Source organism: Ornithorhynchus anatinus, chromosome 1, assembly GCF_004115215.2.
Source record: "Ornithorhynchus anatinus isolate Pmale09 chromosome 1, mOrnAna1.pri.v4, whole genome shotgun sequence".
NCBI classification, from domain to species: domain Eukaryota; kingdom Metazoa; phylum Chordata; class Mammalia; order Monotremata; family Ornithorhynchidae; genus Ornithorhynchus; species Ornithorhynchus anatinus.
This window is the reverse complement of record NC_041728.1, coordinates 108,404,298-108,417,227: the sequence shown is the minus strand read 5'-3', so window position 1 is coordinate 108,417,227 and position 12,930 is coordinate 108,404,298. Positions and strand designations below refer to the sequence as shown.

The 12,930-nt window shown below is 42.4% G+C and overlaps 1 protein-coding gene across 5 annotated transcripts in view; it reads left to right on the top strand.

The window, feature by feature from the left end:
• Window positions 1-12,930, top strand: part of XRN1 (5'-3' exoribonuclease 1) — a 108,874-nt gene that overhangs the window by 59,615 nt on the left and 36,329 nt on the right. For all 5 annotated transcript variants that reach the window (XM_029050976.2, XM_029050893.2, XM_029050817.2 and 2 more), the window contains 6 exons: window positions 737-868; window positions 5,529-5,691; window positions 6,183-6,296; window positions 6,410-6,508; window positions 8,428-8,543; window positions 9,039-9,185. In XM_029050976.2, coding sequence (XP_028906809.1) covers window positions 737-868; window positions 5,529-5,691; window positions 6,183-6,296; window positions 6,410-6,508; window positions 8,428-8,543; window positions 9,039-9,185 — 771 coding nt within the window. The remainder of the gene's footprint in view (window positions 1-736; window positions 869-5,528; window positions 5,692-6,182; window positions 6,297-6,409; window positions 6,509-8,427; window positions 8,544-9,038; window positions 9,186-12,930) is intronic.

Genomic DNA, 12,930 nt, shown 5'->3' with positions numbered 1-12,930 from the left:
AGTAAGTGTTGAACAAATACCATAAGTATTATTATGGAGAATCTCAGCCTAGGGATAAGAAGTCTCCACCACTTCTGCCTGCTTCCCTTCAGCTCAATTCCAAACTGCCTGGAGCCCTGACTCGTGGTTTCCAGAGGCTGTGGCAGCACAGAGCATCCGACTCCTTGGCGACATGACACCAGGAGTAGGTTCATCCCTCCTGCACTCTTGATCTCCTTCCTCCCTGCAATCACACGTTAGCGCATCCCCTGAATCAGAGGGCCACCCTTAACTGCCCCATGGCTCCTGGATGAAGTCAGCCCACATCTAAACAGAGAGGAACGGGACAAAAAGGAAAGGGTTCTCAATTTATCCAAAAATGTTTAGCAGTTTTCAAAGCAAGTGGGTATATTAATAAAGAATAACTACACATCATTTACCTTTTTTAATGGTATTCATTAAGCACTTACTCTGTGTCAAGCACTGGGGCTGATACACGTTTATCAAGTTGGACACGGTCCTTGCCCCACATGGGGCTCACAGTCTACCTGTCAGTTTTTCCCAGCAGTTTGCTCTCCTTTGGACTTATGTTGGAATAAAAGTCACATTCTCTTCCACTCCCTTGGCAATATCTTCTATTCAAGAAATGCAAGTGGCTACTTCCATGGTGGTTTCACAGATCACAGATAGAATTCATGGATGCAGTTAATCTAAAGGTGATGGTTTTATGTGATGTTGCTTTTTTTCTTTTTTTAAGGTTTTTCTTAGAAGAGCCCCAAGGAACACAGAAGCTTTACTTGGGAAAAACTGCTCCCCCAACTAAAGTGGTTCATATCGGTGATAAGGGACAGTCTATTTGGATAAAAGACATCCAGGGAATTTCCGAACAGTAAGTGTTAACCTTTGCACATGTGGCAATAATCTTTCAGTCATTCATTTATTAGTATTTACTGAGCACCTACTGTATGCAGAGCATTGTTCTAAGCATTCAGAATAAAAGTAAAAAAAAGTATGATCCAGTCCTTGCCATTAAGAAACTACAATTTAAAGTGGGAGGCAGACTCAAACAAATTGTATATCTATAGTGGGAAGCAAGAAGGGAAACAAAGATACAATTGATAACAGAAGAAATTTGGAAAAAAATATTTAAACATTTTAATGGGGAGACAAAAACGACTATATTTACAGCTAGAGAGGTCAAAAGTAAAGTGGGCATTTATACATTAGTGCATTGGGGGGAGGGGTGTATGTATCTGTAGATATAAATAGATGTGGACCTATATTTATCTGTGATATAGATATAAATAAGCTGTTGTTTTTAATAGAGTGAAAGAGATAGATATAGATCTATAGATATATATATAGATTTATATACACATAAATAAGCTGTTGTGTTTAATACAGTGCTCTGATGGGGCTTATGGGTTGAGGAGTTGGGGGTGGGAGAGAGGCCCAGAGGAGGAAATCCCCTGCACTCCCCAGTGTTTACCTCCGATCCCCCACCCAATTCCTATCCAAAATCCTCAAAACAGGTTGTATATGCCCACTGCCTTTCACTTTCTCTCTTCACTTTTTACTGTATTAGAAGTAACATTTATTCAGCACCCACTGGGTGCAGGACTCTGTAAAAAGTGGTCGGGGCACGCAAAATAAACAAGGGACATAATCTCTGCCCACAAGGACTGTACACTAATAGAGACAAATATATGAGTTTGTATAGAATAATCAAAATAAGTTTCCTCAGCTTCAATTCTATTGGTGTCATTTACAGGCCACACTCAGTATCAAATGGCAAGACGATCACGAAAAATGAAGTTCTGGGATGTAGTCAGTCTCTCAGCGTTGAAGCTATATGTTCCACTTAATACAGCTATGCTTGGTGGGACATGTGAGGAGAATGAGAGACATGTGAGGAGAATGAGAGACATGTGAGGATGTACATATAGCTGTTACATGGAGAGCTGAAATTGGGAAAACGAGAGCAAAGAGGACAAGGGAAAGGACACAGAAAAACAGCCTCAGTCAGTGATGCCTCCCAGCCGAAAATTGGGAATCAATTGCCGAGGATAGACCAGCGTGGCCACTGCCATTAAGAAAGGTGCAGTTCTTTTTGAGCGAAAGCTTTGTAACGAACGAAAGACGAGGGAAAAGAAAAAAGAGCACCAGGCCCTGCAGACATTAAACACATCACAATAACAGTGGATAGTCTTTTTCTGTGCCCAGTGTGTCCAGGACTTTGGGTCCCGCATTAATATTTTTAGTCACACATGCCCTAGTAGGTGAATTTCACCCTCACTGGTGTATTCTTCAGATATGAGGGACAACTATACCATCAGAATAAATAATCGAATGGACAGTTGAAAAATGTGTATACCTATGTGCCGAGGATTGGTATAAGTGAGTTACCTCAGTGCTAGAGATGACTGGGTTTATTTGACTTGAGGTGCTGAGAATTAATTGGAGCAGGCATATTGGATAGAAGAGGTGGGCTTTCTTGAGGGATTTGTTATGGTGGGATAGGGAAGAGAGAGAACTGCAATACATCAGATTTGGGGAAGGAAGAAATTACAAACTGGGAAAACTGCGTGAGGAGACAGGTGAGAGACGAGAACAATGTATTGTTAGAAGGTGAGTTTGAGAGGGAAAAAGAGTGAGTTGCAGAGTAACAGAGGAAGATAGCGGTTACGATCAAAGGAGGGAGCTGATGGAGAGTCTTGAAGCTAATTGAGGAGTTTTTACTTGATGCTGAGGAACATGGAGTTGTTGGGAGTGTTTCAAGCACTGGAGAGGCATGTGACAAATGACATTTCAAGACTGTCATTTGTATTAAGCACTGTACAATGCAGGTCCCTCTCTGAATTCCCTCTCAAGCCAACCTATTTACTCTGAATCATTCTTCCTCTCACCCACCTTCGACCCTGACTCATTCCCTTGCTCCTGTGGGGGACTTCCTCCCCCTTCAAAATTGCCACGTAACAGCTCTTCAGAGCCTTTCTGAAAGCCCATTTCCTCCATTTCTACTCACTTCTAAACACTTCTGCAGAAACCTAATTTCTCCTAAAAACCCCTAACTGTGGACCTGAATGGGGAGGGATTTTAGTGCAGAAGAAAAGGCATTTACCATGGTCAGATATGAGAGTCACAAGCCAGATAAAAGATGAAGAGTTATATTAGGAAGAAAGAATAGTGCAAAATGGGGCATACCAAGAGGAGAGAGAACAAATAGGCAAGATTCTTTCATTTGGTGAAGAGCCATAGACCTGGTGATTAGGAGTTTCTGTTTTATGCAAGGGTTTTGAAAATGAAATATGTTCTCATATAAGTAGGAAAGAGCAGATACTCCCCTAAATCAATGTGAGAGAGGTTGAAAAATTGGAAATGTCAGTTAAGGTGTCTTAGTGAGGTATGCTGAGAGGTGGGGCCAGGGTTAGGCAGTTCTAGAAATGTTGGTTATTGTTCAGGTTCCCCCTGCTCCCTTTCACTGAATCCAGAATATTGGATTTGCTCCACGCAGCTTTAGGGTAGAAAAATTGTTTGTTAAATGAAGATAAATGTGTCATAAAGCTGACTGTATTTCCATCAGAAAAAGTTGCGGGGTTTAAGGGCCACTAAAATCTTACATAATTGGGCAAGAAATCATTGTCTTGAAATTTCTCTAGGTTTTTCCTGGTAATTTATTATCCTGGGCTTTCAAAGGCAGTGCTGGTAAGGTGGCCAAAGATAGAGGCCCCATCAGTTTTCTTTGCTCACTCATCAAGTGCATGAGATTAGAATTTCATCATGCAACTGAAATGTTTTGACTGATTTTTCCTGCAAGAAATAAATAGTAATAATGATGATGGCATTTAAGTGCTTACTATGTGCCAAGCACAGTTCTAAGCACTGGGGTAGATACAAGGTAATCAGGTTGTCCCATGTGGGGTTCACAGTGTTAATCCCCATTTTACAGATGAGGTAACTGAGGCACAGAGAATAATAATAATAACGATGGTATTTGTTAAGCGCTTACTATGTGCAAAGTACTGTTCTAAGCACTGGGGGATGGATACAAGGTGATCAGGTTGTCCCACGTGGGGCTCACAGTCTTAATCACCATTTTCAAGATGAGGTAACTGAGGCACAGAGAATTTAAGTGACCTGCCCAAAGTCACACAGCTGACAGGCAGCGGAGCCAGGATTAGAACCCAAGACCTCTGACTCCCAAGCCCGTGCTCTTCCACTGAGCCACGCTGCTTTTCATAATGTTGGTATTCATTAAGCGCTTACTATGTGCCAATCACTGTTCTAAGCACTGGGGTAGATAAAAGGTCATCAGGTTGTGCCACGTGGGGCTCACAGTCTTCGTCCCCGTTTTCCAGATGAGGGAACTGAGGCCCAGTGAAGTGACTTGCCCAAAGTCACACAGCTGACAAGTGGCAGAGGCGGGATTAGAACCCGTGACCTCTGATGCCCAAGCCCGGGCTCTTTCCACTCAGCCATGCTGCTTCGGAGACTCAGTGTAAGGGGATTAACAGCTATCTCTTTTTTGCAGCAGTGAGTACCTTAAGAGACAGAGATCAAGTCTAATTCCCATCTATGTGTTCTTTCTCAACTTTCGTTACAGTGCTCTGCACACGTTAAGTGGTTAATAAATAGTATTGCTACCACCACGCCGCTGCCACTATTCTTCTCTGCTATTAAATACTCCTACACAAATGCAGGAGTTTCCTCCTAACCATTATCTTCCTGCTCTCCAGGGAGGAGAAGTAAGGGAGAGAGCAGCAGTTGCTGATTGAGTCTTCTTCCTGCCTTCCTCTCTCTGCCTCCTCCCCCTTGCTAGATGCAGCAGTTTCTTCCTCCTCCCCTCAGACATACTCTTTCCTCCTTTTCCTAGACCACATTAAACATTCAAGATAATTGTAAGAGAGGATGGTATTTGACTTTTTTTCCCCCACAACCCGATTGTAAGAGAGGATGGTATTTAAGACATTTTCCCCCCCGTGCTGATTTTATGCTTTTGGGATCTGCTCCTCTCTAAACCAGAGGCATTTTGTAAGGAGACTGGTAGTGGATGTAAAGTATTTTAAGCTTTTTCAGGCGGCAGTTACATGAATGGTTGTTCTCACAACATCCTTGTAGATAGCCAGGCCTCCGCAGAAAATCAGTACCACGAAAAAGTCAGCTGTTCCCTGTTCTCTTGTTTAACCTTTGCTTGTTCGTTTAATGGGACTGAAGGAGTAAAAAGAGCAGAAGATAGGACGGATGAACACCTGATAGAGCACAGGCCTGGAACTGAGAAGGTCATGAGTTCTAATCCCAGCTCCGCCACTTGTCTGCTCTGTGACCTTGGGCAAGTCACTCACATGTCTGTGCCTCAGTGACCTCATCTGTAAAATGGGGATTGAGACTCTGAGCCCCACATGGGACAAGGGACTGTATCCAACCCGATTTGCTTGTATTTACCCTAGTACAGTGTCTGGCACATTGTAAGTGCTTAACAAATACCATTATATTTATTATTACTCCTGGCTTATCCTCATACCCACGGTTCTCTGTTCATTTCCTTTTAGCTACCAGAGGAGAAAAGGAATAATAATAAATGAAACTTCTGTAGTTGTGTATGCTCAGTTGCTAACTGGTCGGAAATATCAAATAAGTCAAAATGGTGAAGTTCATCTGGAGAAACAATGGTCAAAGCAAGTCCTTCCTTTTGTTTATCAAACTATTGTTAAGGTAAGGCTTCCAGGACCTTCATTCCTTAATTAAGGCATGGCGTGTTTTCTATATAATGAAAGATGAGTGCTGCTAATGGGAATATGTATTAAAACCCAATAGAAAAAGAATTCAACAATTTTAATGCAGAGATGAATTACTGTATTCATTTCAAGTAGTTTATATTTTCCTAAACATAAAGTTTCTACCTGTTAATTTACCATTTGGTTAAGATTCACTGAGGAAATTGACATCAAAGAAACAGTTTACTTGTTTGCCAATAAACTCAACACTTGGTAACTAGAGAAATGGGTGATGGAGAGCTTAAGAGCCTGTGATGGTTTCTTGGCTGTTCAAAACCAGAATTCCTATCCCACATATGTTTGAGTTTGGTAAATAAAATGATCCTGTCAGACTTTGGTGGGAAGAGGATAAAGGGAGTTCCAGTGGAATCTTTCGAAAGTGCGGTGATAAACTATGAAACCTTTTTTTCATCTTTTTGTTCTGGGTAGGATATCAGTGCGTTTGATTCTCGTTTCTCCAAAATCAAAACCTTGGATGACCTGTTTCCCCTTAGAAGCACAGTCTTCATGTTGGGTTCTTCCTACTATGGCTGCTCAGGAGAAGTGAGTTTAGTTTCTATCTTTTTTTTTTTCTGCTTTGGAGTTTAGAAACTGATGTTCCGTTTTCAAAACAAAGTACAAGCCGTTTAGAGTAAATAGCTGTTTTTTCCTTTAAGGTTCAGGATTCAGGCGATGTTATCTCAGAAGGAAGGATTCGGGTGGTTTTCAACATTCCATGGGAGCCCCATCTTGATGCCTTAATTCAGAACCAGCATGTGAGTATGACGTTTTGCCTTTTACCTTTTCCCCAAGGGACACATGTTCATTCATAACACATTTCAGTCCGAAGTCTCCACCAGATGTCTGTGTGTGGTTTATACCACACCCCGATACCCGCCCTCACCACCCCAGACATATTGAGCAATTAAAATGTCACCATTTTCACACAAGTTTTTCGTGTAGTCTGGCTTCTTGTTAGATCCTGAAAAACCCCTGTGCTAACATCTGAAGAACATTTAGCTCCTAATTTTGCACTTCATTACCCACTTTGACCACCCATGGTATATTTTCATCAAACTAATGGGTTGGGGAATGTCTTCCCCTTCCCAAGTTAATTGACCTGTTAGCCCAGGCCCCAAATTGGCTCCTAAGACTCTCCAAAGTTCTGCCTAATAGGCTTGCTCCTGTGTATTGAAGAGGTCTCTAGACAGGTGCACAGAGGCTGAGGAGCCATGGGGTAGGGTCTTCAGAATTATCACTGTAATCAAACAGCCTAAGAGATATGACCTCAGGGGCCTGTTTGGAATCTTTCTAGGTAATTGGTATATTTACTCAATGATTTGGTTGCTTTTGTAAGAGATACAGAGAGTTTAGAAAGCTGATTCACACTCCCCCACCCTGCAAGCAGAGCAGATGTCCAGAATGCTGGCTGGAACTTGCAGAGTTGAGACTTCAGGAGATAGCAATGAAGCAGCAAGATTTAGGGGCAAGGAATAGGTGCTGCTGCTCCCTGTCACTTGGGGAAATGGGACAGTTTCACCAGTCAAATCTCCAGGCAACTGCCCAAGGGTCTTCAAAATACTCCGGTCCTGCTAACGCCTCTGTTGGGAACCTCTTATTCCTTCTTGCTAGGTGGGAGGAAGGGAGCTACCATGCCCTGGTTCCAGTACAGGTAGCTCTATTTACATTTGCAGAATGCGGGCCCCCAGAGTAGAGACAAAATCACCCACAACAGCAAAAATGGTTGATCTTGCTGGTTTTGAGGGTTGCGTCCAGTTTGTATTTGTGGGGAGAGTGGAGTAGAGTAAAATTAAGGGATTGGAGGAACTCCTATTATAGGAGGAGGGAGATGTGGCCCAAAAGCTTTGAATAGAGGGGTGGGTGAAAAAGTGACTCAAGCTCGCAGTCGCCCCGACCAAGTCAGCCTTTTCCCCAGTATTTCTAAGTCTTCCCCCACCACAGCCAGGAGGAGCATTCTGCACACCATTTGCACCATGGCCTCTCAGCTGGCCCTAAGGGTCCCACTCCTTGGCAAACCCCGCTGAATGTGATGAGAGACTTTGCAAGAGCTGTGCTATCAACCATGGCTCTTGGGCCAGAGTGCCTTGGTTCAGCACTGGGACTGGGAATTCAAACCCCTGACCGGGAACATGAAGTTTGGGTATGTGGTTTCAATGGGAAAATTCAGAATGGTGGATTCCACCTCATGCCTTGTGCCCTGGCCAGGAACTGAGGAAGGCCCAGTGTCTGGGAAAGGAAACCTTGTGTAGGCTGGGTAATCTTCAGAAACCATTTTGGCAATTCTGCTATTCGTACCTTGACTTGGCCGAATTCCTTCAAAGCTACGATTACAATGCTCCTGGGCCTTTCTTGCGAAGGGCACCAGGGATTCTCCCACATCCATTTTGCGGGGTGGGGCCTCGTCGCCTCATAGCCAGCTGATTTCCTTTTGACCCACTTTTGAGAAGTATCCAAAAACATTTTAGGCAGAAAAATTCTGCATGTAGAAACTCGAAAAGCTGATTTGGGCTAATTACTATGAAGAATCCTGTTGTAGCCACAGTCATTGTAATTGGTGAAGTCCTAAATCATCTCTTTTTAAGTGAAAGCAGAAACTAAAGGTAAGGGAACAAAATTAAGCACTTATTTGCTCCTATCCTGCAGTGTAATTATATTTTTGTTTTTATATTTAAAGAAATATTCTATAAAGTACAATCCTGGATACGTTTTGGCCAGTCGTCTTGGAGTGAGTGGATACCTTGTTTCAAGGTTTACGGGAAGTATTTTTATTGGAAGAGGATCTAGGAGAAAGTAAGTTTGCTTTAGATAGCTAGTCAATGCTTAAAATGGCAGGAAACTGCACCGGTACCAAAGTAGTTGGTCTATTTCTCTTTTTTGCCTTAATTTTTTCACCTCTTAAAATTGTGGCTAAAATTCTGAAAGCTTTTTCATTTAGTTAGTTACACCACATCAAACGCCATAAACATTTGAAAGGCCCAGTGATTCGTGGCTATAAAGAACAGGTTAATGATTGAACCTTGAAAAAAGGTATCAATAAATGAATACAAGGGGTGAAAATCCCAAATATATTTTGTTCCCTTTCTTGTTTTTAGTGAAGTGATCCATATTCTTTTTCTCCTCCTTCCCTCCCCATCATACCTCCAACTACTTCTGTAGTAATCACGTGAAAACTACGGGTAGTATATGAGTTAAAGCAAAATGTCATCTCTTAAATTGGAAACAAATCTATTGTTTTAAAATATTAGCCAGATGAAACCCAACTGACTTTTTTATGCTGTTTTGCAGCCCTCATGGAGATCACAAAGCAAATGTGGGCTTGAATCTGAAATTCAATAAAAAGAATGAAGAGGTCCCCGGCTACACAAAGAAGGTTGGAAACGAATGGACATATTCCTCTGCAGTTGAACAGCTTCTTGCTGAATATTTTGAGAGGTGAGCCTAAAAAGAACCAATAGATGTTCTCATTATGGCCGGATTTAAATGGCTGAAGGGATTCATTTGTTTTGTTTTATTTGATCTTAGTTCTCAGAAAAAAGCTCATTTTTTTTTTTTAATAAAACATGTTCAGTGTGTGAAAACTGCAAACATTAAGAAAGATTGAGAACAAAGGCCAATATGGAAAGGAAAAAATGAGTCAGAATATTCTTAAATTGCCATTTAAGAATTGTCAGGATTGGGTTAATCCTGAGAATTTAGGACAATTCAGATAGGATCGTAAAACAATCCTCCCTTGACCCCTCCATTTCTTGCCCCATCTCCATCCTGCCTTTCCTCTCAAAACTGCTTGAGTGAGTTTGACCCACTGTTGAAAGAGGCCTGGCTTAATTGGAAGAGTCCAGGTCAGGGACTCAGAGGACCTGGGTTCTAATCCCTGCTCTGCTACTTGTCTGCTCTGTGACTTTAGGTAAGTCACTTTACTTCTCTGTGCCTCAGTTTCCTCATCTGTAAATAGGAATAAAATACTCCCTCTAGACTGCAAACCCCTTGAGGTTAGGGAACAAATCTTCCAAATCTGTTGTATTGCAGTCTCCCAAGGTAGCTTACTACATACAGTGCTCTGAATAAGTGCTCAATAAATAATAATAATGGCATTTAAGTGCTTACTAAGTGCCAAACACAGTTCTAAGCGCTGATTGATTGAGAACTCTATCCAGAAGTTTTTTATTTAGAAAAATTCTGTATTGCAAACTCAAAAAATTTGTTTGGGCTAATTACTATTAAGAATAATAATAATGGTGGTATTTGTTGAGCGCTTACTATGTGCAAAGCACTGTCCTAAGCACTGGGGGGGATACAAGGTGACCAGGTTGCCCCACATGGGGCTCACAGTTTTAATCCCCATTTTACAGATGAGGTAACTGAGGCCCAGAGAAGTTAAGTGACTTGCCCAAAGTCACAAAGCTGACAAGCAGTGGAGCCAGGATTAGAACCCATGACCTCTGACTCCCAAGCCCGGGCACTTTCCACTGAACAATTGTAACCACAGTCATTGTAAGTGGTGAAGTCCTAAATCATCTATTTTTAAATGAAAGCATAAATTAAAGGTAAAGGAACAGAATTGAGCGCTTTTGTACGCCTATTCTGCAGGGCTTAGAGCTGGTGTAGTTTTTAGTAATATCTTCTGGTCTTTTCGAGCATGTTTTTTATGCTTCAGAAGAGTAATTCTGTTCTTAGTTTATGTGAAGAATTAGTTTATAGCCCATATCAAGGACACAAAACAGTGTTTCTGTACCATTGTTCCAAGTATATAAGAAAACAAAGCCTTGTTGTTGATCAAAGAAGCTTTTAAAGTCTGAATAAGAATCCAGTGTGCTAATCCAGTGTGCACGGGAAGCAGCGTGGCCTAGTGGATAGAGCATGGGCCTAGGAGTCAGAAGGATCTGGATTCTAATTCCGACTTGGCCACTTCTTTGCTGTGTAACCTTGGGCAAGTCACTTCGCTTCTTGGGGCCTCAGTTCCCCATCTGTAAAATGGAGATTAAGACTGTGAGCCCCATGTGGGTCGTGGACTGCGTCCAACCTGATTTGCTTGTATATAGCCCAGGTCTTAGTACAGTGCCTGTCACTGTATGCACTTATCAGATACTATTATTATTATTATTGTTGTTGTTATGTAGATGAGCTTGATGACCAACGCTGCAGGGATGAATCCAAACTTGGCATCATTCCTCTGTAGGGTTCCCCCAGCAGCAACCTCTCTTCCCAACAGGGCCCTCAAAATGGGCTAGGTAAGAAAGGATATGGTGAGCCTGTTCTCTAGAATTCCCAGGTTAAGGCATGCCCCCTCTGAGCAAGGTGCCTAGGGCTCTCTAGAAACACAAAATGTCCATGAAGTTTTAATTTTCTGGCATAATTTTAAATCAGCATCCTCACCATAAGTAATTCCTTTAATACAACTTCTGCATTTAGCTTTCTAGGATTTTTTTTTTCCTGGCAGAAAAACATTTCCTTACAGGTTGACCCATTTTCTTTTATTGCAGGCATTTATAGAGCAATTATAGTGTGCCTGAATTATATCGAGTGCTAGGATAAAATACAAGATCAGTGGAGGCCCAGAGCCTACAAGGATGTAAATCAGACACATTCAAAAGCATAATCCAAGCCACTTAAAATTTAACAGCCCAAAAGGAACATAAAACTCTTACTAGGAAAATAAACAGATTAAAGAGCTTGGAGGGGAAGCCCTCAGGTACTTCCCCATTGGTGACAATCTGCCACAACCTAACCAGTATCATAAAAGTTATTGGAAAGATTCCCGTCCGTTCCTTCCTGTGTGGGAAGAGGGGGCTGCATTCCCAGGATGTCTGGCAATAAGAGGAAGACCGGTCGGAGGGTTGGTTAACTTGGCAAAGCCCCTCTAGACTGGAACTGTGCCAGAGGTAGCGTGGCCTAGTGGATAGACCATGGGCCTAGGAGTCAGAACGACCTGTGTTCCAATCCCACCTGCACCACTTGTCTTGCATGGCTCGATGGAAAGAGCCCAGGCTGTGGAGTCAGAGGTCATGGGTTCGAATTCCAGCTCCACCACTTGGCAGCTGTGTGACTGTGGGCAAGTCACTTCACTTCTCTGTGCCTCAGTTACCTCATCTGTAAAATGGGGATGAAGACTGCGAGCCTCACGTGGGACAACCTGATGACCCTGTATCTACCCCAGCGCTTAGAACAGTGCTCTGCACATAGTAAGCGCTTAGCAAATATCAACATTATTATTATTATTGTCTGCTCTGTGATCTTGGGCAAGTAACTTCATTTTTGTGTGCCTCAGTTCCCTCTCCGGAAAAATGGGGATTGACTGTGAGGCTCTTGTGGGCCGTGGACTGTGTCCAACCTGATGAGGTTTAATCTAACCCAGTGCCAAATACAGTGCCTGGCACACAGAGCTTAGCAAACACAATTAAAAAATGAACAAAAAACTCTTTGCAGACAGGGATCATATCTACCAACTCTATTGTGTTATACTCTCCCAGCCACTTAGTATAGTGCTCTGGAAGCAGTGTGCGTTCAATAAGTACCATTGGTAGCATGGCTCAGTGGAAAGAGCATGGGCTTAGCAGTCAGAGGTCGTGGGTTCGAATTCCGGCCCACCACTTGTCAGCTGTGTGACTGTGGGCAAGTCACTTAAATTGTCTGTGCCTCAGTCCCTCATCTGTAAAATGGCGATTAAGACTGTGAGCCTCACATGGGACAACCTGATTACCCTGTATCTACCCCAGCACTTAGAACAGTGCTGTGCACATAGTAAGCACTTAACAAATACCAACATTGTTATTGATTGATATTAGCATTTTCAGGGATTGTATTCAGTAGTTTAGTGCTCACACTGACTTGTTTCTCAAAGCGTGTTTTCAGTCTCCAAAACATTTGAATAATAATAATTGTAACATTTGTAAAACCAGTGACTATGGGCCGAACACTGTACTAAACCCTGGGATAGATAGAAAATAATTAGTTGGAGACAGTCCTTGGCCCACATGGAGCTCACAGTCTAAGCGGGAAGAAGAAGAGGTATAAATCACTCAGTACCCTCTGCCAGTCCTCTAATGCAATAGATATTTAACTCTACTGCAGCTTCTGCCTCCCAGGAACTATTGTTATGTGAGGAGTATCGTGAGAGAGGAATCAATTACTTATTGCGGGCGAAGAATGTGTCTGTTATAGTGTTTTACTGTACTTGCCC